The sequence below is a fragment of the Halichoerus grypus genome, chromosome 9 (assembly GCF_964656455.1).
Source record: "Halichoerus grypus chromosome 9, mHalGry1.hap1.1, whole genome shotgun sequence".
Taxonomy (NCBI): domain Eukaryota; kingdom Metazoa; phylum Chordata; class Mammalia; order Carnivora; family Phocidae; genus Halichoerus; species Halichoerus grypus.
In genome coordinates, this window is record NC_135720.1 from 55,183,660 (window position 1) to 55,209,603 (window position 25,944).

At 35.4% G+C, this 25,944-nt stretch overlaps 1 protein-coding gene and 1 pseudogene across 3 annotated transcripts in view; both read left to right on the plus strand.

Annotated features, from left to right (window-relative positions):
• The window catches only part of HACE1 (HECT domain and ankyrin repeat containing E3 ubiquitin protein ligase 1), a 110,519-nt gene extending 95,418 nt beyond the window's left edge, over positions 1–15,101 (plus strand). For all 3 annotated transcript variants that reach the window (XM_078054935.1, XM_078054937.1, XM_078054936.1), the window contains 4 exons: positions 5,626–5,724; positions 6,002–6,072; positions 13,716–13,829; positions 14,366–15,101. In XM_078054935.1, the coding sequence (XP_077911061.1) occupies positions 5,626–5,724; positions 6,002–6,072; positions 13,716–13,829; positions 14,366–14,468 (387 nt within the window). In that variant the 3' untranslated portion in view covers positions 14,469–15,101. The remainder of the gene's footprint in view (positions 1–5,625; positions 5,725–6,001; positions 6,073–13,715; positions 13,830–14,365) is intronic.
• A 2,231-nt stretch (positions 15,102–17,332) lies between these two features.
• Positions 17,333–18,789, plus strand: LOC118520820 (cofilin-1 pseudogene; annotated as a pseudogene).
• The last annotated feature ends 7,155 nt before the right edge of the window (positions 18,790–25,944 follow it).

Genomic DNA, 25,944 nt, shown 5'->3' on the forward strand with positions numbered 1-25,944 from the left:
CTAATTTTTTATTTAAAAAATTATAATTTAGAATAATAAATTTTAGATCAATGGAAAAGTATCCTTTGGTTTTTATTCTTTCCTATAAAATTAGTTTTACCCTATGCTTTTCACTTTACTATATGAATAAGTACACTGGTTTATACCTCTTAATTTTACATAATATACCAGTATTTTTGGCTTATCATTCATAGTATATCTTAGTATAGTAGTGAATAAAATTTGCAAGTTAATTTTGAAGTCCATTGTGACTTAGTTTCATTAAATGTCAGTTTTGAGGGGTTTTTTTTTTGCTTGTATTTTTAGGTTTAAGATTAATGGTTTTGTTTAGTATAGACTTGTCTAGTTTTTGCATAGCAATAAGTTATTTTTAGCATTTAAAAATGGAGGAGTACTTATGAACTATTATTAAACATGATTGAAAGCTGACTTTTTCCTGTACTAATATTAAATTGGCCTTGTGACGTTCAAAACAGAGAATTTTACATTATTTTCTGGACCTTTGTGTAAAATAACAGATAGCAACAATGTAATAACTGACAAAAACTTTGCCTCCTGACTGATACTGCTAGGTTTTATGATATCGATTTACAATGTATGTAGAGAAAAGTATATACATCATAAATGTATAGTTTGATGAATTTTTACAGACTGACTACACCCATAAAACCAGCACCCAGATCAAACAGAGAAATCCTAGCACCCCAGATGTCCACTCCTGTCGTTTTCCAGTCACTATCCCTCTTCATGGGGAACCGCTCTTCAGACTTTTTTTTTTCCCATTAACATTATTTTATTATTTTTCTTGTTTTTACATTTATTTAAAATTCAGTTAATTAACACATAGTGTATTATTAGTTTCAGAGGTAGAGTTCAGTGATTCATCAGTCTATTTTTTCTTTAAGATTTTATTTATTTATTTTTTAGAGAGAATCTGAGAATGGGGAGGGGCAGAGGGAGAGAGAGAATCTCCAGCAGACTCCCTGCTGAGCATGGAGCCCAACGTGGGGCTCCATCTAATGACCGTGAGATCTTGACCTGATCCAAAAACAAGAGTCCAATGCTTAATGGACTAAGCCACCCGGGCTTCCCCTTCTGAGTTCTAAATATACCATAGATTAGGTTTCCCATTTTTGAACTTAATGTAAGTGGAATAGTCACCTAGAATAGATCTGCCTTCCTTAGCTCAACTTTTTGTGAGAATCGTTCATATTATTGATGAAGTTGTAATTTGTTCATTTTTATTGTATTATAGTATTTCATTTTGTCAGTGTATGTGTGTATGTATATATATATATATGTAGAGAGAGAGAGGTCTGTTCTTTTGTTGATGAACATTTGGTGGGTACTTTTCAGCTTCAGGTTATTTGAAATAGTGCTATTACAAACATTCTAGTACATGTCTTTAGGAGGATATATGTATGCATTCTTGAAGTGGAATTGCTGGGACATAGAGTGTACATTTATTCTATTATAGTAGATATTTGCAAATAGTTTAAGTGGTGTGTCAGTTTATATTCCCACCAATAGGTATGAGAGTTCTGGGTATTCCATATCTTCACTAGCACTTAATATTTTCTTTTTCATTTTTACCATTTTTGTGGATCAGTAATGGTGTTTCATTTCCCTAGTGTGTTTATGTGTTCATTGGCCACTTGTACTCTTTTTTTAAAGTGTTTGCTCAAGTAATTTGTCCATTTTTCTATTGTGTTTTCTGGTTTTTTGTTACTGATTTATAGGATTCTTTATAGGAGTGTTTGTTATTTATATATTGTGAATATTTTCTGCTCTGTTATCTTTTAGTGAATAAAAGTTTTTAGTTTTAACACAGTTCAGTTTATTACTTGTTTTTTCTTTTTTTTATTTATTTATTTTTATTTATTTATTTTTTTTTAAAGATTTTATTTATTTATTTGTCAGAGAGAGAGAGAGCACAAGCAGGGGGAGTGACAGGCAGAGGGAGAAGCAGACTCCCCGCCAAGCAGGGAGCCCGATGCGGGACTCGATCCAGGGACTCCAGGATCATGACCTGAGCCGAAGGCAGTCGCTTAACCAACTGAGCCACCCAGGCACCCTGTTTTTTCTTTTTTTTAATGAATGGATCTTTTTTGTGTCCTTTTTTGTGTTTTAGAACGTGTTTCTTATTCCAAGGTCATGAAGGTGTTTCCCCATGTTTTCTTTTAAAAGCTTTCTTTATTCTTTTATCTTTCATATTTAGGTTTGCTACAGTTAAGTTTTCAGTTGTGGTTTTATTAGAAGTTAGGTCAGGATTCCTCATCTTTCTTAGACTCTGGCTTTACTATGTTGAGCTGATTGAGATGGAGGGATTATTTGTCAGCATAATCCTGATTTATGCAGTGATGAAAATTATTATTAAAAACGCAGTATTTGCCAAGCACTTTTATATTTATTAACTTTTAAAATTTTTACAACAGACCTCTGATATAAGTATAATTTTCTCATTTTATAGATGAGGAAAACTAATCCAAAGAAGGTACAGAACTTCCTCCTGTTCATAGAGTATGTGTTAGAGCCAGACTGGGAACCCATGTTCTGTGACCTAGAGTGTGGTCTGTCTTCATCAGTATTGCCAAACTGTCTCTCAGAGGCATAAGTTATAAATGGGACTTGATTTTAGAACCTTTTGTATGACTTTATGTCTTTCATAGGAAAGGGCTGTGCTACATTAGGATAGGAAACTTTTTTAAAAAGTTGGCACAGGCATCTAAGCTAGATGTGCATCTGGTATTAACACATTGAGCCGTATGAATACTGGGTAAGCTAATGGCTATGAACATTTGCATGACTCCATTGCTGGCCATTCGCATGGGATTTATGTGTTATAGCCATTGCCAGCAGACTAATTCATTTATTTTGTCATATTTTTAAAAAACAATTATTGATTGGGACTTGAAATCTTCTTGCTGTATGTTCTTTTGATTGTGGAATTCCATTTCATCTACTTGTTTTTAGTCAGTTTAATAATTTTTTTTTTTTTTTGCCCAGGTGTTAAGTGGGATAATAAAGATCTTTCATCCTCTTCACAAAAATCATAATAATATGATATTCATGAAATGCTTCGAATTTCTTGAGAGAATATAGTCTCATTTTTATTCATAATTATTAATAATGAAAGCATACTTAATATTATTAAAAGCTTATCTTCAGTCTAGAAGGGAAGAGGATTGAACAGACTCTCATGGCTTGTAAGAAATGTGTAAAATTCATCCCTACTCCCTTTAGGCAGATCTGTATCAGTGTCTTGCCAGGGAACAGAATTTCCCCAGATGGCTCAGATCGAAACTTTAACAAAGGGGCTATTACAGAGGTGTGGCAGTGTTAAGAATAACAAGAGTATAGGGAGGCATCCAGAGACTAGCAACTGTGGAAAGCTTTATCATCCGTAGAATTGAAGAGACAGGTGGAGGAATTACAGTAGTGCCCCCTTATCAAGAGGGAATCTGTTCCAACACCCCCAGTAGATGCCTGAAACCATGGATAGTACTGAATCTTGTATATACTATGTTTTTTCCTAAATATGCATACCTAGGGTATAGTTTAATTTACAAATTAGGCATAGTAAGAGATTAACAACAATGATAATAAAAACTGATAATATTTATAACAACAATTATAACAATGTACTATAATAAAAGTTATATGAATATGGTTTCTCAAAATATCTTACTGTGTGGTACTCACCCTCGTTCTAATGATGTCAGATAAAATGTCTGTGTGATGAGATGATGTGAGGGGAATGACATAGCTATCATGACCTAGCGTTAGGCTACTATTAACTTTCTGACGGTATGTCAGAAGGAGGATCATCTGCTTCTGGACCACAGTTGACTGCGGTAACTGAGACCACAGAAAGCAAAATTGTGGGTAAGAGTGGGGGGCTATCGTATTGCGAGGACCCAGTGAGAGCCTGAAGTACCAATGAGGGGGAATCTGATAATAGCTATAGTTGAGGATACATGGCTACTACAGAGATGTGCTGAAGCAAAGTGGGAGCAGGAAATATCCTCACCTCCAGAATCCTGCCTGTTTCCCAGTGATGGAGCCCAACCTAAAGCTGATAGGCAAGAAAGCCAGTCTGCAAGAATTGGTCTCCTGGGGCTCAGAATAGTGCAAAGAATGGTGGAGAATATATTTGGATTGTTAAAATGGAGACAATCAGAATGTCCATCTAGTAAAAGTATTTTATAATACTATGGAAAGGAGGATTAAAATATACCCTAGGCCAGCAGTTCTCAAACTTTTTGGCTTTAGGACACCCTTACAACAAACGTTTTTGTTCATGTGGGTTATATTGATATATATTGCATTTGAAATTAAAACAAAAATGTAAAATATTTACTTAATGTAGAAATAACAATCCATTACATATTAATATGATAGCATTTAAAGATTGAAAATTGCATTTTCCAGGATAAAGCTAAAAATAGTGAGAAGAGTGGTATTTTACATTTTTGTAGGTTTATTTAATATCTACTTAATAGAAGACAAGTAGGTTCTCATATCTCCTTCTACATATAATCAGTTGTAATATGTTGTCTGCTTGAACTAAATGAAGAAAATCCAGCTTCAGATATGTTGTAAAAGGGAGAACCTTGTAGACTCTGAATAGATCTTAGAAACTACAAGAGCTGTCAGAGCCTCTTACTAGCCTTCATTAACTTTCTTCAGAGCACACTTCTGTACTAGTCAGGTGTATGCATGAGTAGTTGTTGTAGGAGACATGATCTTGAACCACATTGTATCTGTGTCTGTGACACCAAACTCTTCTGATCTGGCTTGTCAGTATTTGGTTAAGTGTAGTATAGTCGTTGCCTTATCTGTCTGTGTAAACACATCCAGTCGTGAGATATGGGCTCATTTGAGCCATCTGGACAAGCTCTTTCCATGTTCTCTTTTCTCGTGGAAAACAGAATGGTTAAGTATTTTTGACATTCTTAATTTCATTTTTATTTATTTGATTAATACTGTGTTTGATGATCTTCACATTAAAAAAAAAAAGACTACCAAAAGTCATTAGGAAATTGCATTTTTTTCTCACACTGGGGAATTTTGGCTTTAGAGGATGCAAATCATTCCAAAATAGAGTTCTTGAAAGGCCTGAATCTGTTCTGTTTTTTTTTTAAAACAACAACTATTTTTATTATGTTACCTCTTTTTATTATATTACTTCTTTTTCCTAGTGACTAGAGTTTCTTGATGATCTCTTCCTTTGCTTAACCCAGGACTTATTCAGGTCTTTGTTATCATTTTCATATGTTGAGCATATGTGGTCTCTTTAGAATTTAACAAATTCATACAATTAAACATAAACCAAATATAATAACATTCATAAAATTTTGCAAATGTAAACTTGTTGCATATGTGTTTATGTATTTGTCTCATGTTTTAATGAAATTGTATCGTGTGGAGACATTTCCACATCTCAGCAATATTTGAGATTATCAATATGAAGAGTTCTTGTTATTGATGACATGCAGAAACTGTCACAAAAATAAATCAGTTTTACATGGGATTAGTTTCTAATTAAGGCAAATTTACTATTTTATTGTAATAGCTTTTTTTTCCTAATGAAGATTAATGAAATACTTTTCTTCTTCCCCAAAGGAGCTACTGCTTTCTGGCATGCCAGAAATTGATGTGAGCGATTGGATAAGAAATACAGAATACACAAGTGGCTATGAAAGAGAAGATCCAGTTATTCAGGTAAAATCTCTCCAGAGCTTAGAATGAAGTTAAGTTTGCCATTTAATTTTATAAGCTTTTCAGCACTATTGGATGAAAACCTACATTAATTAACAAAGTGAAATTTTTCCCTAAATTCTTCTCCTGGGAATATTGCATATGAAAGCTTTGTATGAAAGCATTTTTGATAAATGAGTTTCATAGAATAAAATATGTTTATGAATATTACATATTTCTTGGGTATTAAGAAGTCTACAATTACTCTGAAATATCAGTTCAGTTTTTTTGTTGTTGTTAGTGGTTCTGGGAAGTTGTGGAAGACATTACTCCAGAGGAGAGAGTTCTTCTCTTGCAATTTGTTACTGGCAGGTAAGAAGTGTTTTTATGCTAATGTGGAAAGAATTTAGTGTGTTGCAGTTTTGATGGCTTAAACAACCAAAATGCATTATTACTTGGAATTGTCAGTTTCCACCTCCCTTCCCATTTTTTAGGTATTAAAGATTTATTTAGCCATTAACGATAAAATCTGTGGTAGTGCTCAAATGTTTGTTTAATGTATATTAATGTATAAGAAAATAAACTGTTCCAATCAGGACAATCAGCATATATATTGTATTTTATAATTTGGTAATCTTTTCATTCTGTAGGTAAGTCAGTGGTAGTGCCAAATTTTTAATATTTGTGTGTTGCTGGACAACACACACACACACATACGCATGACACATATAATATCCGTACTCAGCTGTTTTTCTCCAGTTCTTACCAGTTTTTTAAAAGATTTTATTTATTTATTGGGGGGGGGGGCAGAAGGAGAGGAAAAGGATCCCAAGCATACTCTGTGCTGAGTGCAGAGCCTGATGTGGGGCTTGATCCCACAACCCTGACTGTGATCATAACCTGAGCAGAAACCAAGAGTCGGAAGCTTAACAACTGAGCCACCAAAGCGCCCCTCTTACCAGATTTTAAAATTTCAAGATTCATGGCCTAAAAAATAATTTGTGATACCACATATCTTTGAAAAGTCTACTTTTGGACTGATTAAATATCACAGATACTAGAAAACTAGATGATTTTAACCTCCTTTAAGTTACATTTCTGAAAGATGTTTAAAAAAAATCTGATTTTCATTCTTAGCATCTTAGAATTTTATCTGTGCCCTCCTCTTTATGGAAATATAGTTCATTTGTTCCATTATAAATGTACATGGTTCTTCTAGGAAAGTTGGAACACACATAAAATTAAAACAAGGAACACCACTCCCTGCCAGCAATAACTATTATAAACAATTTGTGTATTTACTTCTCTATTTTTTCTATTTTAAAAACATAATTGTGAGTGTATTTCTCTATAAAATATATATGTAATTTAAAGTCCAGTATTTTCTTATCTTAAAAGTAGTCCATAACCATTATAGAAAATTTGGAAAATGAAGAATGTAGATAGAAGAAAATGAAAATTCATTAAGTAATTCCACTATTCAGAGATAATAATTTAACATTTTGCTTTATTTTCTAAGTCCTTTAACTACATAATTAGAAAAATAGTTGGTGTCACACTATAATCTAAATTTAAACAATAAATAAAACATGAATATTCATTCAGGGTACCTGACTAGCTCAGTTGGGAAAGCATGAGGCTCTTGATCTTGAGGTTGTAAGTTTGAGCCCCATGTTGGGTGTAGAGATTACTTAAAAATAAAATCTTAAAAAAGAAGAGAGAACATGAATATTCACAGATTATAGGCTAAAGATATGAAAGAAAGCCTTGTTTTAGTGTTGTGTTACGGTTTTTTTGGCTTCTTAATGCCAAGAAATACCCAGAGATTTGGGTAATTTAATGAAAAGAATTAAAAATTATATATTCTATGTAGGAGGATTAGACAATTTCAATAAAAAAATCACTTCTAATCTCAAGTGTCTGAGATTCCAGAATTTTTCCCACATACATAAATTTTTTTACTTTCTTTTTTTAAGTTTATTTAAGTAATCTCTGCATCCAACCTGGGGCTCAAACTCATGACCTGAACAAGAGTCTCATGCCTCTCCAACTGAGCCAGCCAAGTGCCCTAAATTTCTACTTTTTAAAAACATTGTTCCTCTTTTATAACTTTTGAATTTAGCCATATATTATTAAAAATTGTTCCGTTTATAGATCTGATTTTTTCATGGCTACCTATTCTTCAGTTTATGGACCTTCCTTCATTGATATTGTCCTTCATTGCTAAATTTTCCTGCTTATAAATAATGCTAAACAAATAAGGAATTCTTGCACTTATACACTCGTGGGCTAGTTTGATTATTTATATAGCAAAAATTCTTAGAAGGGAAATTTTTGGATACGAAAGTATATAAATTTTTATAACCTGATACATATTGTTCATTTACCCTTCAGAAAGATACCAGTATTTATATCAACAGGGAATGAGAGAGCCTATTCCTTTTACTCCATCAGTACAGGATGTAATCATTTCTTTTTCTTTTCTTTCTTTTTTTTTTTTTTTTTAAGATTTTACTTATTTGAGAGAGAGAGAGCATAAGAGACAGAGAGAGCATAAGAGACAGCGAGAGCACAAGCAGGGAGGAGGGGCAGAGGGAGAAGCAGGCTTCCCGCCGAGCAGGGAGCCCGATGTGGACTTGATCCCAGGACCCTGGGATCATGACCTGAGCCGAAGGCAGATGCTTAACTGACTGAGCCACCCAGGCGCCCTCATTTCTATTTTTATATAATTTTTTATTTATATAATTCTTATATATTTATTTTTATTGCCTGTCTTAATTTTTATGCATTCTATTGTCATTTATTTATTTATTTTTAAAGATTTATTTATTTGAGAGAGAGAGCCGGAGGAGGGGCAGGTGGAGAGGAAGAGGGAGAAGGAGAGAATCCCAAGCTGACTCCCCGCTGAGCATGGAGTCAGACACAGGGCTTGATCTCATGACCCAGAGATCATGACGTGAGCTGAAATCAAGAGCCAGATGCTTAAATGACTGAGCCACCCAGGTGCCCCTACTGTCATTTTAAAAAATTCAGTTCTAAATGTTATTTATGTGGGACATTAACTCTGCAAATAATTTTCCCAGTTTATCATTTGCCTTTTAACTTCATTAAGTTAAATATGCAGATTTCCACGTATTTTCAGTTATAAATTTACTTTATAAAATCTATAAAATCAAAGTATTAATTTTGTAAGTTGAGTATCAGTACTTTTCTTTGTGGTTTTTATAAATCCTTCCCCACTCCCAAGATTATATGTTATCTACATTTTTTTTCTGTTAACTTTTTATAGTTCCTGTTTTTACTTTCCAATTTTTAAGCCATCTGGATTTTATTTTGGTTTATGTATTGAGGTAGGGCTCTTACTATTTTCTAAATGATTTATATCTAAACACCATTTAATGGATTATTATATCCCCACCACCATGATTTGGTTGGTATGAGTCTTTAAAGTGCAGATAACAATTACAATTACTCAAGTTCTCTGGTACTAAAAATGTCTGTTAAGTTGCTGCTCTTGTAGAATAAAAAGCTCTTGTATTAGTAATACAGAGTGCCTCTCCCAGGTCAATCATATAGTCATTGTTAGCAGTACTGAAAAGAATTGCACTGTTTATTATTTAACTGGACATGAAGTGTAGCTTGTGAATCCTTAATTAAACTGAGGTGAGGGATGTGAGTAAAAAATAGAAGCCAAGGAAGCTGAGGGGAACAACACAGAGCTAAGCTTTCGCATCATGCCAAAGAAGCCACCTTTCAACACTTAAGTCTACAGAGCCCTTGTTTTGAATTCAGACTGAGTAAATTTTAAGTTTTTTTAAACCTTAACTTTCGATTAATTAGGCTTAAGTGTAGGTATAGTATTTGCCATTCTGAACTTAGTTTGTATTTTTTTTTTTCAATAGCACTTTCTGGAAAATTCTGATTATCTGTTTATATTTAGATATTAAAATCTGCCTTACTCTGTGTCCATAGTTTAGTTTAGTGCAACCTTACTGAAAAGTCAAATGTGTTCCAGTTATTAGAACCAAGAATCAATGCCAAAAGTAATTTTTAAGTATTTTATGGTGTAACATTATTTTGTTGGTCTATAAGACCGTCTTAATTAAATGACTTACTATGCTATTGTTTCGTTACCCCTTAAGAATAATGAAGATCAGGCGCCTGGGTGGCTCAGTTGGTTAAGCGACTGCCTTCGGCTCAGGTCATGGTCCTGGAGTCCCGGGATCGAGTCCCACATCAGGCTCCCTGCTCGGTGGGGAGTCTGCTTCTCCCTCTGACCCTCCTCCCTCTCATGCTCTCTGTCTCTCGTTCTCTCTCTCTCAAATAAATAAATAAAATCTTTAAAAAAAAAAAAAAAAAAAAATAATGAAGATCAGACTTGATGATTTCTTTGTGTATAAAATAGAAGTATGTCATTTTATTGACTGTAATTTTACATTGTATAATCCAAGTGTCATAATATTCAACCAAAGACCATTTCATTTATTTTTCTCATACATACTTAAGCTTGATGAGCCATGATCTTAAGATTCACTGATTATTCAAGTACAGAGCCGAGTCATATTTGTTTATAGTTTAGAAGAAGAGGAATAAAGTTTCAGAGATTGTTTGTGAATATCAGTTTACAGTATAATTTTAATTTAGATCTTAAAATTGGGAAATCTTTAGGTTTTTAAGCTTATTTTCCAAAATTTGGTGACATGAAAAACATTAGATTGATCATTCAGATGTTGAAATACTGTATTTAATTTGTGTAAGAATTGGTATCAAGTCTCATTTTCTCATCTTATCCTGATAAAGTGGTGTACTTACTTTTAAATTCTACCTCTACAGGAAATTCAGAACAGCTTGGCTTTTTATCCCTTTTCATTTTTGGTTGCCTTTTTAATAGGCATAGACTAATGTTGAATTTTATTTCAGTTTACACACATGTCCAGATCTTCTTTAGCTATTCTTTTGCCCTAAGTAGGAATTGCTCATGCAATTAGTGTTTATTAACAAGACTTTTAATATTCACTTGGATTTCTAAGGTAAGCTCAGGCATTTCATCAGTAAAGCATTTAATAGCAACCAAACAACTTCCCAGCTATAAAAGAAAACTGCTCTTTTTTAGAGATTTATTTATATTGGATTATTATTTTTTTCCCCTGTGAATGTATACATATCATTTATGATTTTATATTTTTAAAATATTTATTTATTTATTTGACAGAGGAGAGACACTGTGAGAGAGGGAACACAAGCAGGGGAAGTGGGAGAGGGAGAAGCAGGGTTCCCGTGGAGCAGGGAGCCCAATGCAGGGCTCGATCCCAGGACCCCGGGATCATGACCTGAGCTGAAGGCAGATGCTTAACGACTGAGCCACCCAAGCTCCCATCATTTATGATTTTAAACAGAAAATTTTGGTGCATTTTTCCACAGTTTTTATAGTGTATGTGGCAGAAAGTACGTAACATTTAACATTTTAACCATTTTTAAGTACAGTTCTGTGACATTAAGCACATCCACATTGTTGTGCAACCATCACTGCTATCCAGCTCCCAAACCTTTTTATCTTCTGCAGCTGAAACTCTACCAATTAAACACTAACTCTTCATACTCCCTCCCTCCAGCCCTAGGCAACCAGCATTCTATTTTCTGTCTCTATGAATTTGACTACTCTAGGTACTTCATATAAATGGAACCATACATCATTTGTCATTTTGTGACTGGCTTATTTCACTCAGCCTAGTGTCCTCAAGGTTCATCCACATTGTAGCATATGTCAGAATTTCCTTCCTTTTTTAAGGATAAATAATAATCCACTGTATATATATACCACATTTTGCTTATTCCTTCATCCATGTATGATCACTTGAGTTGCTTCTACCTTTTGGCTTTTGTGGATAATGCTGCTATGAACATGGATGTACAAATAATCGTTTTTAGTCTCTGTTTTCAATTCTTTGGGCTATATACTCTAATTCTGTGTTTGTTTTTTGAGAAACAGCCATACAGTTTTCCACAGCTTCTGTAAATTTTACATTCCCACCAGCAATGCATAAGCGTTTCAGTTTCTACATATCCTTTCCAATACTTACTATGTTCTGGTTTTTTTTCGTTTGTTTTTTGTTTTTTTAATTTTTGTATTTTTTCTTTAAAATGGTCATCCTAGGGGTGCCTGGGTGGCTCAGTCGGTTAAGCATCTGACGTTGATTTTGGCTCAGGTCATGATCTCAGGGTTGTGAGATTGAGAGCCCATGTTGGACTCCATGCTCAGCGGGGAGTCCGCTTGAGATTCTCTTTTCCTCTCCCTTTCCCTCTCCCCCTGCACACACTGTCTCCATTGAATGTTAGGACTGTAGTTGAAAATCATTTGGCCATATATGCAAGAATTTATTTGGGATATTCTATTCCATTTCTGTATATCTGTCTTTATGCCAGTGCTGCATTGTTCTCATAACCATAGCTTTGTAGTTTAAGTTTTGAAATCAGGAACTGTGAAACCTCCAACTTTATTCTTCTTTTTCAAGATCGTTTTGGCTATTTAAGGTTTTCAGTTTTTTTTTTTTTTAAATGAACTGAATTATGCTTTGTACTAAGAATACTATGTTAGAAGACATTTCTAATACTAGTCAGACTTCTGACTGAGTATACCTTTAGTACCTATACATTAAATTTTTTTTTTTTTTTTTTTGGTCATCATTCTTATTTAAAAAACACCATAGCATCTCAGTTTAAAAACAAAATGTTTTACAGGATCAGTTTGTTTAATCATGATACATACAAAAGCTCATTTGAAATAATGTCTTTCAAATGTGAACAATAGAATTTAGGAAGTTGCAATTATATTCTCTGTAGCCATGTACCCAAGATTAAATTTTCTAGTACTGTTTATGCATTTTGTTGGGGTTTTCGAATTTGAATGTGATCTTGTCATGTTTATGTTAGGTGACATTAAAAAAGAAATACATCTGATATTGTGAATCTTTGGGACAGAAATATAAAGAATATTCTAGTTTTCCCACAGTGAAAAACAAAACAAAACAAAAACCCGGTGACCTGTTGGGGAGGAAGAATTTTCCTTTACCTTTTAAAGTTATTCTTCTTGGTCTAAGAATTAAATTTACATGGACAGATTAACAGGTAGAAAACAAATTTAATCCATATGTTTTGGAGCTCATAGAAATATGAGTCTCAGAGAAGTGACCAAAGTAAGCAGGATTTACACCTTTTAGATAAAGAGACAATACATTTTTGAAGAATTGAAAAGACGAAGTTTATGCTTAGGATAGTAAATTGGTGAAGAAGTAATGAGGTTTGTTTCTATAGCCTTCTCAGCCCTGAATTCCCTATCTCTGGTCACAGGATGTTTCTTTACCTTCTGGTACAGGGAGAGTACCTTTCACATGGGAGATTTATTTCCTGCTTTCAGGGAGACAGAGGAAGGTTAAAGTGTCCTTTTTGCACTGGTTGTTTTTAAGTAACTTTAATTTGAAATAATTAGTATGCCTAAGTGGCATATTTGGGGATGGCCTGCCCTGAACCCCATCAGACCCTAGATATTTTTCACATGTAGGAAATTGTTTGGATTATGTCTACGAGCCTCTATATTGCTTGAATTAATCAAGCAAACATTCATGTATTTGGCAGATATCAAATGAATGAACGTTAGATGCCAGTCATTTTGCTAACCCCAGGGGTACAAATACAGATATGACACATTTAGGTCCTCAAATTAGTCCCAATTGAGTAGGGAGAGACACATAGAAGAAAACAATTGTACATGCAGTATGCTATGTGCAATAATAGAGGTATGTGCAATGGCCAATTGAAAGCATAGTATGGCTTATAGAAATGTGGAGGAGAGTCTCCATGGAAGCTTGCTAACTGGCCACAAAGTATCTTTTAATAATGAGCTGGAGTTTTGCAGAACCAAAAATGTAACCTTGTCAGTGCCCTAGAGTTGAATATATTTTATCTATCACAGAGATATTTGTTTCATGATTACAACTTACTAAGATATGAACTCTTAGTTCCAGGGTCCCACATGGTGGATTTGCTAATATCATGGGTGGAAGTGGATTGCAGAACTTTACAATTGCTGCTGTGCCATATACCCCAAATCTCCTACCAACTTCAAGCACATGGTATGTTAAATTGTTTATTTAAATGCATTGTGAAGTGTCTTGATTAATTTTGAATGATTAAAGGTCTGACGACTGCTGCATTGAGAGGAAAACCTCAACAGTAACCTGTTTTCAGCATTTTGGAATCACTGATAAATAAGTACCAACATAATCCCTTGCCTGTCCCTTTTTTGGTAGGGAAAATATTTGAGGAAACTACCTATAATTTAATTGAATGTAGTTCAAGTCTCACTGAAGTTATACTGTCATAAGTATCACTGAGTTACACCATCACTTCAAACTAAATTCCCTTATTGCTTATTTATTTTAGGCTGAAAGGAACTTATTTTATTCCACTACATTTGCATGCTAAAGGAAACTGCAATGCAGCAGTTTTTTTTTTTTCTTTTTAAATACTACTTCAGGGTTTTCCAATTTGAATGCAAATTTGAGAGGGTGGTTTTATGTTAATTTTGAGTACTGTTTTCACTGCTAGACAAAACAATCAGAAATTTCATAGATTTCCCATTTAATGGTGGTATATTTTTCTTTTAAAGCATCAACATGCTCAAGTTACCTGAATACCCAAGTAAAGAAATACTCAAGGACAGACTTCTTGTGGCATTACATTGTGGCAGCTATGGTTACACAATGGCATAAAGAAGTCTGGGAAATTCATCTGATTACTGATGCGCAACTCAGAGTGGCAGAAATAATTTAGGAAACTGTCAACAGAAAAGGAGCCTAAATGCAGCCCATAGGCGGCAGGGCTGATGTTTAAAATTCATAAAGGGGATCACGCTTTCTCCCCTACCTTCCATGTTTTCTGTTTGTGATACAATTAGAAAATATAAAATCACAGTATTCTTCAATTTAAAAAATGCTAATTGAAAGTAGTAGAAATTGTCCTTTTTCATATTTCTTTACTCTTACCCAAGATTGTGTTAAGGCAAAATCTTATTCTACATTCCACCTCCACTGTGTAACTGTCTTGTTAAAAAGGTGTTTTCTCTTTATTTTCCTCTATATTAAATTATATTAGGACACCCAGCCTGGTATGTTCTGTTGCATGTAAAGTGCTGTTTATATTTTGGAAAACTATTGTATAGAATGGATTAATTTAGATTGTGTATAAAGCCACAAATATGTATTTTCCCATATTGAATCTATATTGCAATGATGTTTTTTAGCTTTTTAATATTTTAATATATAAGGTAAAGTTTAGACTGATGTGACTAACAGCTGATGAAATGACATTTAATTTATATATTAAAGCTTATATTGTATGAATTATTTGCATCTTTCAGTGGTCAGTTTTCCATATATGTATTGTGGTCTCAAAGTTTTTCTTATGCCCTATTTTAATTTATATTTTAGGTAAAATTAAATGTAATATTTTAACTCAATCTTTTTATTACTTTTATCTGTGAGTTCTGATAACACATTTGAAGAAGTAATCCAATGTGCACATTACAATTTAAATATGTAATTTTTTATTCTTGTTTATTTTTCATGATTAAAATGTTGATATAAATGACATGTGCCTAATATAGAGCTTTGGGTTTTTAAATTTTAGGGTGACCTAATCAGTTTTCTTACACACTTGAGTTGTTACAGTATACCTTTTAAGGGGAAGTAGGAACACTCACTTATTTAGAAGTGCTAACAGAGAAACTTGTAATGTCTAGGACTTTGCCTTTGGAAACTAAAAGTACACACAGTGGCATCAGTGTTGGTAAAATTACACACAGTGGCATCAATGTTGGTAAAATGATTCATGCAGATTTTTTCCTATGAGTAGCTTTCATATTTTCAATATATATTGAAAGCTTTGTTACATTATAAAGCTTCTTTAATACATGTCTTTTGGTCTTCTTTTGTTATTGCAGGTATATCTATATCTATATTTATATATTATATATCATATATATTTACTTATATAGAATATATATTTATATTTATATATTATATATAAAAAGAATTTCTGAACAAATTAATATTAAAACTAGGAATTCTTTAAAAATGACAATTAGCTTTAAAATTAAGACTCATGCATATTTACAATAAATGAAGCTAATAGTTTTTAAAATTTGATTTTCAAAATTCATTTGTATAAGAGATTGTTGCCTTCTGAATTTTCAGATAGGTAACTGACCTCATATATTGCTTATAATTTTAATGTTTACAAACATTTCTGTTTATAATCGTGCAGTGCATTGGGCTTTGTCAGATTGGTCCTTTTGCAAGTATTTATATAGAAGAGATAATAAAATATTAAAAATTTCATGGTATTTTACCCCTGAATTTGAATATTTTTTGATACAGATTTAGCAACTTCAGGGTTTATTTTTTATGTTGTCTTTATTTAACTATAAGCATGTAGTTAATATAAGATATTTTTTATAGATTAAAAATACTATTTAAGTGAGAGGCAACAAGTCTTTTTAATATACTCTATTCCCACAATTTCTTCTGTAGGTAGATGGATATGTTGAATGCAAAGTAGTACAGAAAAATGACTAGAGATTTTTATCCCCTTTGGGTAAAAGATTACTCTCATAGGAAAATGACTCTGCCCTTAAAACATGTAGTGATTCCATATAATGGAGAAAACAGGAACGCAGCACTCTAAAGGAATAAAAATATAGGGCAAAGGACCATAATGTAGAAAACTGATTAATAAAAACATCGGGGCAAGAGTAGATTAAATTGTTCCCATAGTTTGAGGGAATAGTGACGATGTAGTTCATAAAATCTTCTAGTTTGTCCAGAAATAAAATGTAATCTAAGGAAATCCCAGCTTTAAAACCGTATGCTAAACGCAGCCTACAGCCATGACAGTCTTTGTTGGTTGGATATGGGGGCAGAAATGAAAGCTTTAAAGTGTAGGTCACAATTTGGAGGCCCAGTAGATGATTTCCACTCACAGTTTTGTTTGTCGTGCCAATTCTAAAAATCTAAAATGAGTTGTCAACATTTAAAAAATCTGGAGGTTTCATGCAGAAGTCTAGATTTTAGACTTTTGAGAGATCAAGACACTAACAGTATTGGGCACTGATTCCTAGAAGGCATAGTTGGCTGCAATTGAGGAGAAGCCACTTCTTTCAGTGACTGAATATTCATGCTCTTCAGTCTACTGTCTTCTTACCCCATTCTGCTTCCCTCATTTGTGTTAGCTTCTTGGCTAATGACAGCATTGGAATATGCTATAAAGAATCTGTATTGATCAGAAATGTTACCCTGGAGTATAAATTGGTACAAATTCTTTGGAAGGCAATTTGGCAATGTCAGTTTTTTTAAATGTACACATACTCTTTGACTCAACAATTCTAAGAATTTATTTTATGGATAATCTTGTTCATGTACATAAAGATATTTGTACAAGTATGTTCCCTGAAGTCTTGTTTGTTATAGAGAGAAACTGGAAATAATTTAAATGTCTATCAGTAAGGGGTTACTAATAAATTACAGCCGTGAGTAGAATATTAAATAGTATTTACAAAGAATAAAATGGATTTATACATACTGATACATAAATGTTTCTGAAGTATGTTAAGTGAAATAAGGTGTATAGAAGAGTGATTAGTGTATAAATACAATATACGTGGGGCACTTCTACACAAGACTGATTTCTGGGCCATGGATTACTGCTATATGTGGGAAAGTGTTGTAAGATGGGATGAAGACTTTTTCATTGTATAACCTTTTTTTCCTGTTTGTCAAAATCCCATGCCTGTGTTATTTTCTATGTGATTCATGTAAAAAGAAACACTGGTCTCTTTAATCAAGGGAAGTAAGCATCAGTAATAGGTTTTATTGGATCTATAAAAATGCCATAGCAGTAGCAATAAGCAATATTTTCATAACCACAAAACTTAATATTTTATAATGTGGTTAACTGAAAATAAGTCTCTCTCAGTCAGATTCCAGCAGCAGTGGCAGTGGCCCTCCTCTGTTCTGGCTCTCCTTTGTTATCTCCGTTTCGCTTTCAGAAACATGGCCTCTGAAATGGCAGTCTCTGATTACATTTTCAAGGTGTTCAGTGACGTGAGGCTAAGTGCATAAGTCCTCAACACCAGAGGAGATGAGAAGTGCAAGGAGGCAGTACTCCTCTGTCTAAGCCAGGACAAGAAGAATATCCTACCTGGAGCAGGGCAAGGAGATCCTGATAGGGGATGTGGGCCAGACTGTAGACCACCCCTGTGCCACCTTCGTCAAGAGGCTACCAGACAAGGCCTGCCGCTGTGCCCTCTATGACACAACCTATGAGACCAAGGAGACCCAAGAAGGAAGACCTGGTGTTTATTTTCTGGGCACCTGAGTCTGCACCCCTTAAGAGCAGAATGATCCATGCCAGCTCCAAGGACGCCATCATGAAGAAGCTGATGGAGATCAAGCGTGAATTACAAGCAAACTGCTACGAGGAGTCAAGGACCGCTGCACCCTGGCAGAGAAGCTGGGGGGCAGTGCCATTATTTCCCTGGAGGGCAAGCCTTTATGAGCCCCCTCCAGCCCCCTGCCTGGAGCACCTGGCAGCCCCAGACCTGCTCATGGGGGTTGCAGGCTGCCCCCTTCCTGCCAGACCCAAGGGGCTGGGGGGATCCCAGCAGGGGGAGGGCAATCCCTTCACCCCAGTTGACAAACGGCCCCCTGGCCCCCAGACCTTCCTCCTCCCTCCATCCCTGACGGTTCTAGCCTTCCCAAACCACTTTTGATCTGATTCCTCTTGGGTTGAAGCAGACCAAGTCCCCCCACCCTCCCCAGGCACCCCAGTTTGGTGGGGGGGGCTGTATGTTCTTATGACACTCCAATTCCCCACCTGTTCCTTTTCCTATGCTGGTAACTTCTAACTTCAGTATAGTGACTCTGTGCTTGTCGGTTTTGTTCTGTGCATAAATGGAATGTTGTGGAGATGACCCCTCTTTGCCCACTTGGTTCCCCTCCCCTTTCCCCCTGGTGGCAGCCACTCATGGAAGCAGGACCAGTAAGGGACCTTCAGTTTAAAAAAACCACACACACACACACACACACACGCACACAAAATCAAATAAGTCTAATTAAATTCTTGCAAACAAAGTTAAAGAAAGGAATGCTCTTTTGCTCACAAAGCTCTGTTTCCACATTGCCTGATAACTGGCACTATTTATAGCTCTCTAAAATTCTAATTAGAGATTTATTTGAATTTATACTTTTTTCTCTGATTCTCCTTTTTTTAAAAAATTTTTAAAAAGATTTTATTTATGTATTTGAGAGAGAGCCTGAGAGAGAGAGAGAGAGAGCACGAGCAGGGTGAAAGGCCGAGGGAGAAGCAGACTCCCTGCTAAGCAAGGAGCCTGATGTGGGGCTCCATCCCAGGACCCTGGGACCATGACCTGAGCTGAAGGCAGATGCTTAACCAGACTGAGCCACCCAGGGTTCCCCCCCTTTTTTAAATGCTTATTTGATATGGGAAAATCTGGAAAGCATGGATTCATGTATTAACTGGGAAAAAGCCATAAATTACAAGCCTACTACCCAAAAGTTTTATTAGCTTCTAGTCTTAATGCATTTTTTCCATAATTGAGTTCATAAAGAACATAGCATTAAGTATCTTTTTTATTTATTCAGCGTTATATTTTGTATATTTCCTATGTCATTACAACTAACTTTTAAACATTTTTTTAAATTTTGGCATAATCTATTGTATGAACGTATCATTTATTTGAGCATGTCTCTAAAGTTTTTAACATAGATTTCTAATATTTTTCTTTTATAAGTAACAGATGGTCTCTTTCAACACTAGTTATAGTTTAAGAGTGGTAACATTTTCTGGGTTATTTGTTGAAATGTCTATCAATTGCTCCATGGTTGTAGAATTACTCTTTGAAGGTTCAAGGAAGGGCTGTTGAAACTTAAGGTAGGTAGGACTGGACAGCATTGTTCCAGCAGCCCTATTACAGCTGTGTGCCTTACCCGAGTGTAAAAAAGGTTAGAGGTAGAAGGGTGTGACAAAGGTAAATCAATTTTAATCATTGCTTACTTGAGTCTTCTTTCCAAGAGCAGGGGAGGAAACTCATCTACATGACACAAACCCCATTCTCAGGACCGAGAATTTGAGCATTTACTATTGTTACATAGTCTAGCTATGTCAACATTTATACTCATGGCTAAACTACAAATCTAGCTTCCATTTACGAAGTTTTCCAAAAATGGACTTAAGCTTTTGGAATGTAACCCTTTCATCGATTGCAAAATGTATGTATAACAGCTGCCTCTGTGAGTGGGTTTTTAGCTAAAAGTAAAATTTTGGCTATTTTCAGCACGATTTAGGCATATTAACATGTATTAGTAGTCACTGTTTTTCTCATATGAAACAAACTCCTCTGTCCCTGTGCACATCCACAGTGGTTAGGTAACAAAATTTACTTCTAAAGTTAACTAGTAACAAATCTCAATTTTACACTTTAGCTTAAGCTATTTTAATGTAGAGAGGTTTCTGTTAGAATGTCCTTTGTGAAATTCTTAGGTCCTGGGTTATGGTTACCTGCCTACTGATCTGGTATAAATGGCACAAATGCATTTATTTCATTTATAATAAGTCCTCTCATTTTACAGATGAGAAAATTGTGGAGATCAGAGAGGTGGTGACTTGCTTCAGGCTTCGGGGCTACTTTAGTACTAGAATTTAAAACCTAGGTTTTATGATTCTTAGCCCACCAGTTTTTCTTTTACTCCATGCCGTCTCTTTATGACATAACTGCATTATAAAAAGACTCTTTTAGAAAAACACCTGCAGCCTATTAACAGTCATGTAAGACAAGCCTGTTGGGAAACTATAACTTAATAAGCTGATAGTTAAGAGTGATTAATAGGACTATATTTCTTCTCTCCCACTGTGCCACAATAAGCAAGGGTGGGTATTTTACCATCTCAAGATGAAAAAGAACAGCTGTATTGTCAGATCGTAGATCATGGGTAGTCATTAAGTTTTATTATCTTTATAAAAATGTTCAATTTCAAGCACACTTGGTGCTTGGAAATATGTTATGAATCTAATGTTGCAATACCATTAAAACTATAAACTGAGAATATATTGACTATTAGTGTAGGCTTGTGTGAATTGAATTAGCTTGAGTGAAATGGAGGGCGAGTCATCCTAGGTGAGTGCTGGATACATAGTTAGCGGAGACAACTTTCTGAATGACTTCAACAAATTCCCCTTAAATGTATTCAACACTGGTTTAGGGACTGGGTCACAGTCCTTACCCTCAAAGGAAATAAAATTCGTTTGGGCAGATGGAAAGCATATTTTGAAACTGCGTATAGCATATGATTAAGTGTAAAAACCAGCACAGAAATGTATTAGTGTAGGGGAAGAAGGGATTAACATAAACTGAATATCCAAGGAACTTCAAATATTTGGCCTGAATTATTAAATTGCTCTCTAGATTAGAAGAGAAATAAATTGATCACCCTGTTGACTGAACAAATGACTGAAAATCAAGTTAAAAATGATAATAACTTAAGGCTAATGTGTAGCAGTCGCTGCGTTCTCAGAATTTTTTTTTTTTTAAAGATTTTATTTATTTGACAGACAGAGAGGGAATACAAGCAGGGACCTGAGCAGGGAGCCCAATGTGGGGCTCGATCCCAGGACCCTGGGATCATGACCTGAGCTGAAGGCAGATGCTTAACGACTGAGCCACCCAGGTGCCCCATGTTCTCAGATTTTTAATTAGTGAATTACTAGCTTGCTCAGTTCTAGATTCTGGTCATTCCTTGAGAATTCTGATCTAGTTTTCATAATTTGGAGACTATTATGTCCACATTCCAACTATATTTGAAGATGGCTCTATATTTTTCTCGGCAGAGTGGCAATATCTGATTCTTTCTGAGAGCTTACTGGAAGAGTGGGGAGGAGTGCCTAACTTAAGGTGGTGCCTGCACAGTATTGTCTAATACAGTATTTCTCTTTTCCTAATATCTAGGAATAGAGAAAAAAAGTAAAATTGATATTCAAATTCCAAAATTCCATATGAGTGGCCTACGTGACACCTTCACTTGAATATTTATTAAGAATCTGAAACCTTAAATATATCCAGAGAGGATCTCTTGTTTTTCCCACTGTCTCCCTGCCACCTGTCGTCCCATCCCAATCCTTCCTGTCTCAGCAAATGGGCACCACCATCTACTTCATTGCTCTTAGCTGAAGACCAAAAAGTCATCCTTTATTCTTTTCCCTTTTCTTATCTTCTACATCCGACCCATCACAACTCTTGTTGAGTTTACCTGTTCTGTATACTTTAGTCAACTTCTATTGCCCTGGACGAGAGTGGTCTAACACAAAGGGAGGCAGTAGAGCAGAGCTTGCCCGGATTTGAATTCTAGCTTTCCTACTATTAGCTGAGCTGAGCTGGGGAGGTGAGCTGAGCTTCAGATGTTAGAGTAGCTGATTAATGCAACAAGCCAAAAATGAAAGAGTTAAGCCTTTAATCACCTGCAGGGATGGTTATATATGAGTCTAAAATGAGAAGGCACTGACTCTGCCTGTTATATTTCCCTCATGGAAAGTCACACTAATCCAGGGTCAGGTGCATCAACACAGACATGGGAGATGTCCCACTCTTGTGGGAGCCTTGAACTGAAGGCTCTAGCAATTTTATGGACCCTGTGGTTGGGGGGAGGGTGAAGGAGGTGGGTTAGGAGTGGAGAAGTCAAAGTGGAACCACCTGTTTTGAAGGTGGCCCCCACTGCCCCTCAAAAGGAGGACTCAGCAGAAGCATCTGAAGAAGGCTTCTGCCCCAGGCCTCAGATAGACCCAGAAATGAAGGCACCAGGCCTTCATATAATTGCACCAGGAATGCAATTATATGAAGAGCGTGACTGGGCAGGGGAGTCTTGAGTTGTTGACTGCAACTGCCTTCAGAGACTGCAATGCCCTGGCTATGTGCCAAGTCTGGGTAGGGGCCTTTTTCCCATGGGGCCTGCCAGGTAAAGACTTTGTAATTGCCCATAGACACATCTGAAAAATCACACATAGGTTTTTGTGTGTGTGTTTTTTTTTAAGGTTTTTATTTACTTGACAGCATAAGCACAAGCAGGAGGAGGGTCAGAAGGAGATGGAGAAGCAGGATCCCCGCTGAGCAGGGAGCCTGATGCAGGGTTCGATCCCAGGAATCCGGGATCATAACCTGAGCTGAAGGCAGCCACTTAACCGACTGAGCCACCCAGGCGTCCCTACACACATAGGTTTTTAACCAGGAGCCAGACTCCTCAGCCGTGTGAACTTGGGCAAGTTTCTTAACCATTCTCTGCTACAATTTATAAAGGAGATGTAAAATTATGAGAATCACATATTGTATGTTAGTTTTCTAATGCTGCTGTAACAAATTACCACAAATTTAGTAACCTAAAACCACAAACATTTACTATCTTAACAGTTTTTGAGGTCAGAACATTATTGGAATAAGGGTTAAAAATCATATGATTACATCAATAAATGCAGAAATAAGCACTTGATAAAGTTCAACTGTCCCCCCCCTTTTAAAAGATTTTATTTATTTATTTAGAGAGAGCACGCAAATGGAAGGAGGGGTGGGGGGAGAGGGATAGAGAGAATCTCGAGCAGACTCCACGCTGAGCATGGAGCCTGATGTGGGGCTCGATCTCACGACCCTGAGATCATGACCCAAACTGAAATCAAGAGTCAGACGCCCAACCGACTGAGCCACCCGAGCACCCCAAAGTTCAACCCCTTTTGATAAAAACTGTCAAAATTCAAAATTTAGAAGAATTTCCTTGATTTGATAAAGACATTGTATACCAAAAATTCTACAGCAAATATCATGTTAATGGGGAAAATTTATTCTCATCAAGATCTGTCCCAAGACAGGAATACTCAATACTACTATTAATGTTTGACATAATACTGAAGGTTTGGCTAATGTTATGTAAAGAAAAGAATTAAAAGTTATCAGGATGGGAAAGAGATAAAGTTACTTGCAGATATGATTGTGTACATAAGAAATAAGTGGATTGAACAGAACAACTATTAGACCTAATGGGAGATAAGAATGATAGTATTTGTCTTTATCAGCAATAATCAGAAAATTTAAGTGGAAATCAGATACTACCTACAATAGCTGCTAAAACTGTAAGATGTAATCTCTCAAAAATGCAAAAAAATAATTTACAGATAAAACCTTAAAACCATTTAAAGACTATGGCCTGAGGGTGCAGAAAAACTTTTAAGACCCAAACAACTCAAATGAAGAATTGCTTGCTACAAAATTAAGAGGTTCTTTTATTTAAGGACATCATAAAGAAAGACAGATGACAGATTGGGAAAAGATATCCATTATGTCTAAGTCCAGCTTATATATTTCTTCTTATAATTCTTTTAAGTTTTGCTTTATATAGTTTCAAGCTATATTGTATAGAGTTGTTTGGAATTTTTATATCTGATGGTGAATTAACCTTTTCTCATTATGTAGTTTATCTCAATGCCTTTTGTCTTAAAAGTCCATTTTATCTGATATTAATATAGTAACATCAGCTTGATTTTGGTTATCTGCACTCTGTATATATTTTTTCATCTTTCTAATTTCAACTATTTGTTAACCTTATGTCATAGCATTCTTTTTAAAGCAACTTATAAGTGGATTTTATTTATTTTTACCCAATCTAATAATCTTTACTTTTAAAAATATTTATTTTTTTCATTTAAATTTACATAATAATTCATATTTTGTATTTATATCCATGTGCTATCTCCTTCAGGAATTCCAATTTGACTTTTGTAGATGTCGATATTTCTATCTCTTGTATACTTTTTATGCTATGTCTCTGTTCTGCATTATGCAAAATATTGATTCATCTTCCAGTTTATTCTTTCTTATGCTGTATCTGTTTTTTTGCTTAACCATCTTTTAAATTTTAAATATAAATTTTAAGTTAAAATTATTTTATTTTTCATTTCTAGAAGTTCTATATGGTTCTTTTTCTGAGTCTTCCTTTTCATGTTTTAGTCTTTTGTTCCTTATTCGTATTTAAAATTCTCAGGCAAGTAGGCAAGTAGTTTATTGGGGAAGTGAACGCAGGGAACAGGAGTGTGAGATTGGAGAGAGGGAAACAAGGGAGGGAAAGCCAATATAAGGATGCCGTATGGATTGATCTTCACTGTGGGCAACTGGGACTCAGTGCCATCAGGACCTTTTGAAGAGCTGGTATCTCAGAATTGTCCACTAAGAGAGTGAAAGATGAGAGCATTTATCCATTAGCTTTCATAGTCCATTGGTCAAAGGTTGCCCCAGGGAAGGCAGTCTTCCATACTTCCAGACGTGTGTGCATGAGTGCCTAGTTGATTTCTGAATACATCCTAACTGACATCAGAGAAGCCCAAGGATAGACAGCAAGAGATAAGTGGTACAGTTGAAGCAAAATACTACCAGGTTACACCTGTCATTCTCTATTGCATAATTGCACTATCTGGTGTCTTCTGGAGTCTAATTCTTATGATTATAGTTTCCAATGGCCCTATACTCATGGTCCTTTATGTGTTTTGTGATACTCTGCTCTGAAATTTTATTCTTTGGTAGTTTGTGGGAATTCTTTGGGAATTGACTTTACAGTTGGCCCCTTTTGAGTGGGGTTGCTTTTGATTCTGCCAGGCATCTGAGTGCATTACCAACCCAGTACAATTTTAAACCATATTCTTAACCTGAAGTTTCTTTGGCACCACTCTAGTGGTGTAAATTTGGACGAGAAACACAAATAAAGGTCTGTTTGTGGTTATGAATCTTAGGAGAGATTTTTTTCTCCTCTACTAGCACCTGGGGATTGAGAAATTTTTTTTTTTTTTAAGATTTTATTTGAGAGAGAGAGAGATTGAGCATAAGCAGGGGGTGGGGGGAGGGGCAGATGGAGAAGCAGACTCCCCACTGAGTGGGGAGCCCGACTCGAGGCTCGATCCGAGGACCCAGAGATCATGACCTGAACCAAAGGCAGACACTTAACTGACTGAGCCACCCAGATGCCCCAAGAAATTAGTTTTTCTTATTATCTCTAATGTAGAAAGTAGATCTATGTATGGGTCACTGAAGTCTCCTATTAGACTCCGGAGCCACCTCAGTCAGGCCACTTGTGGTCTCCAGGCCCC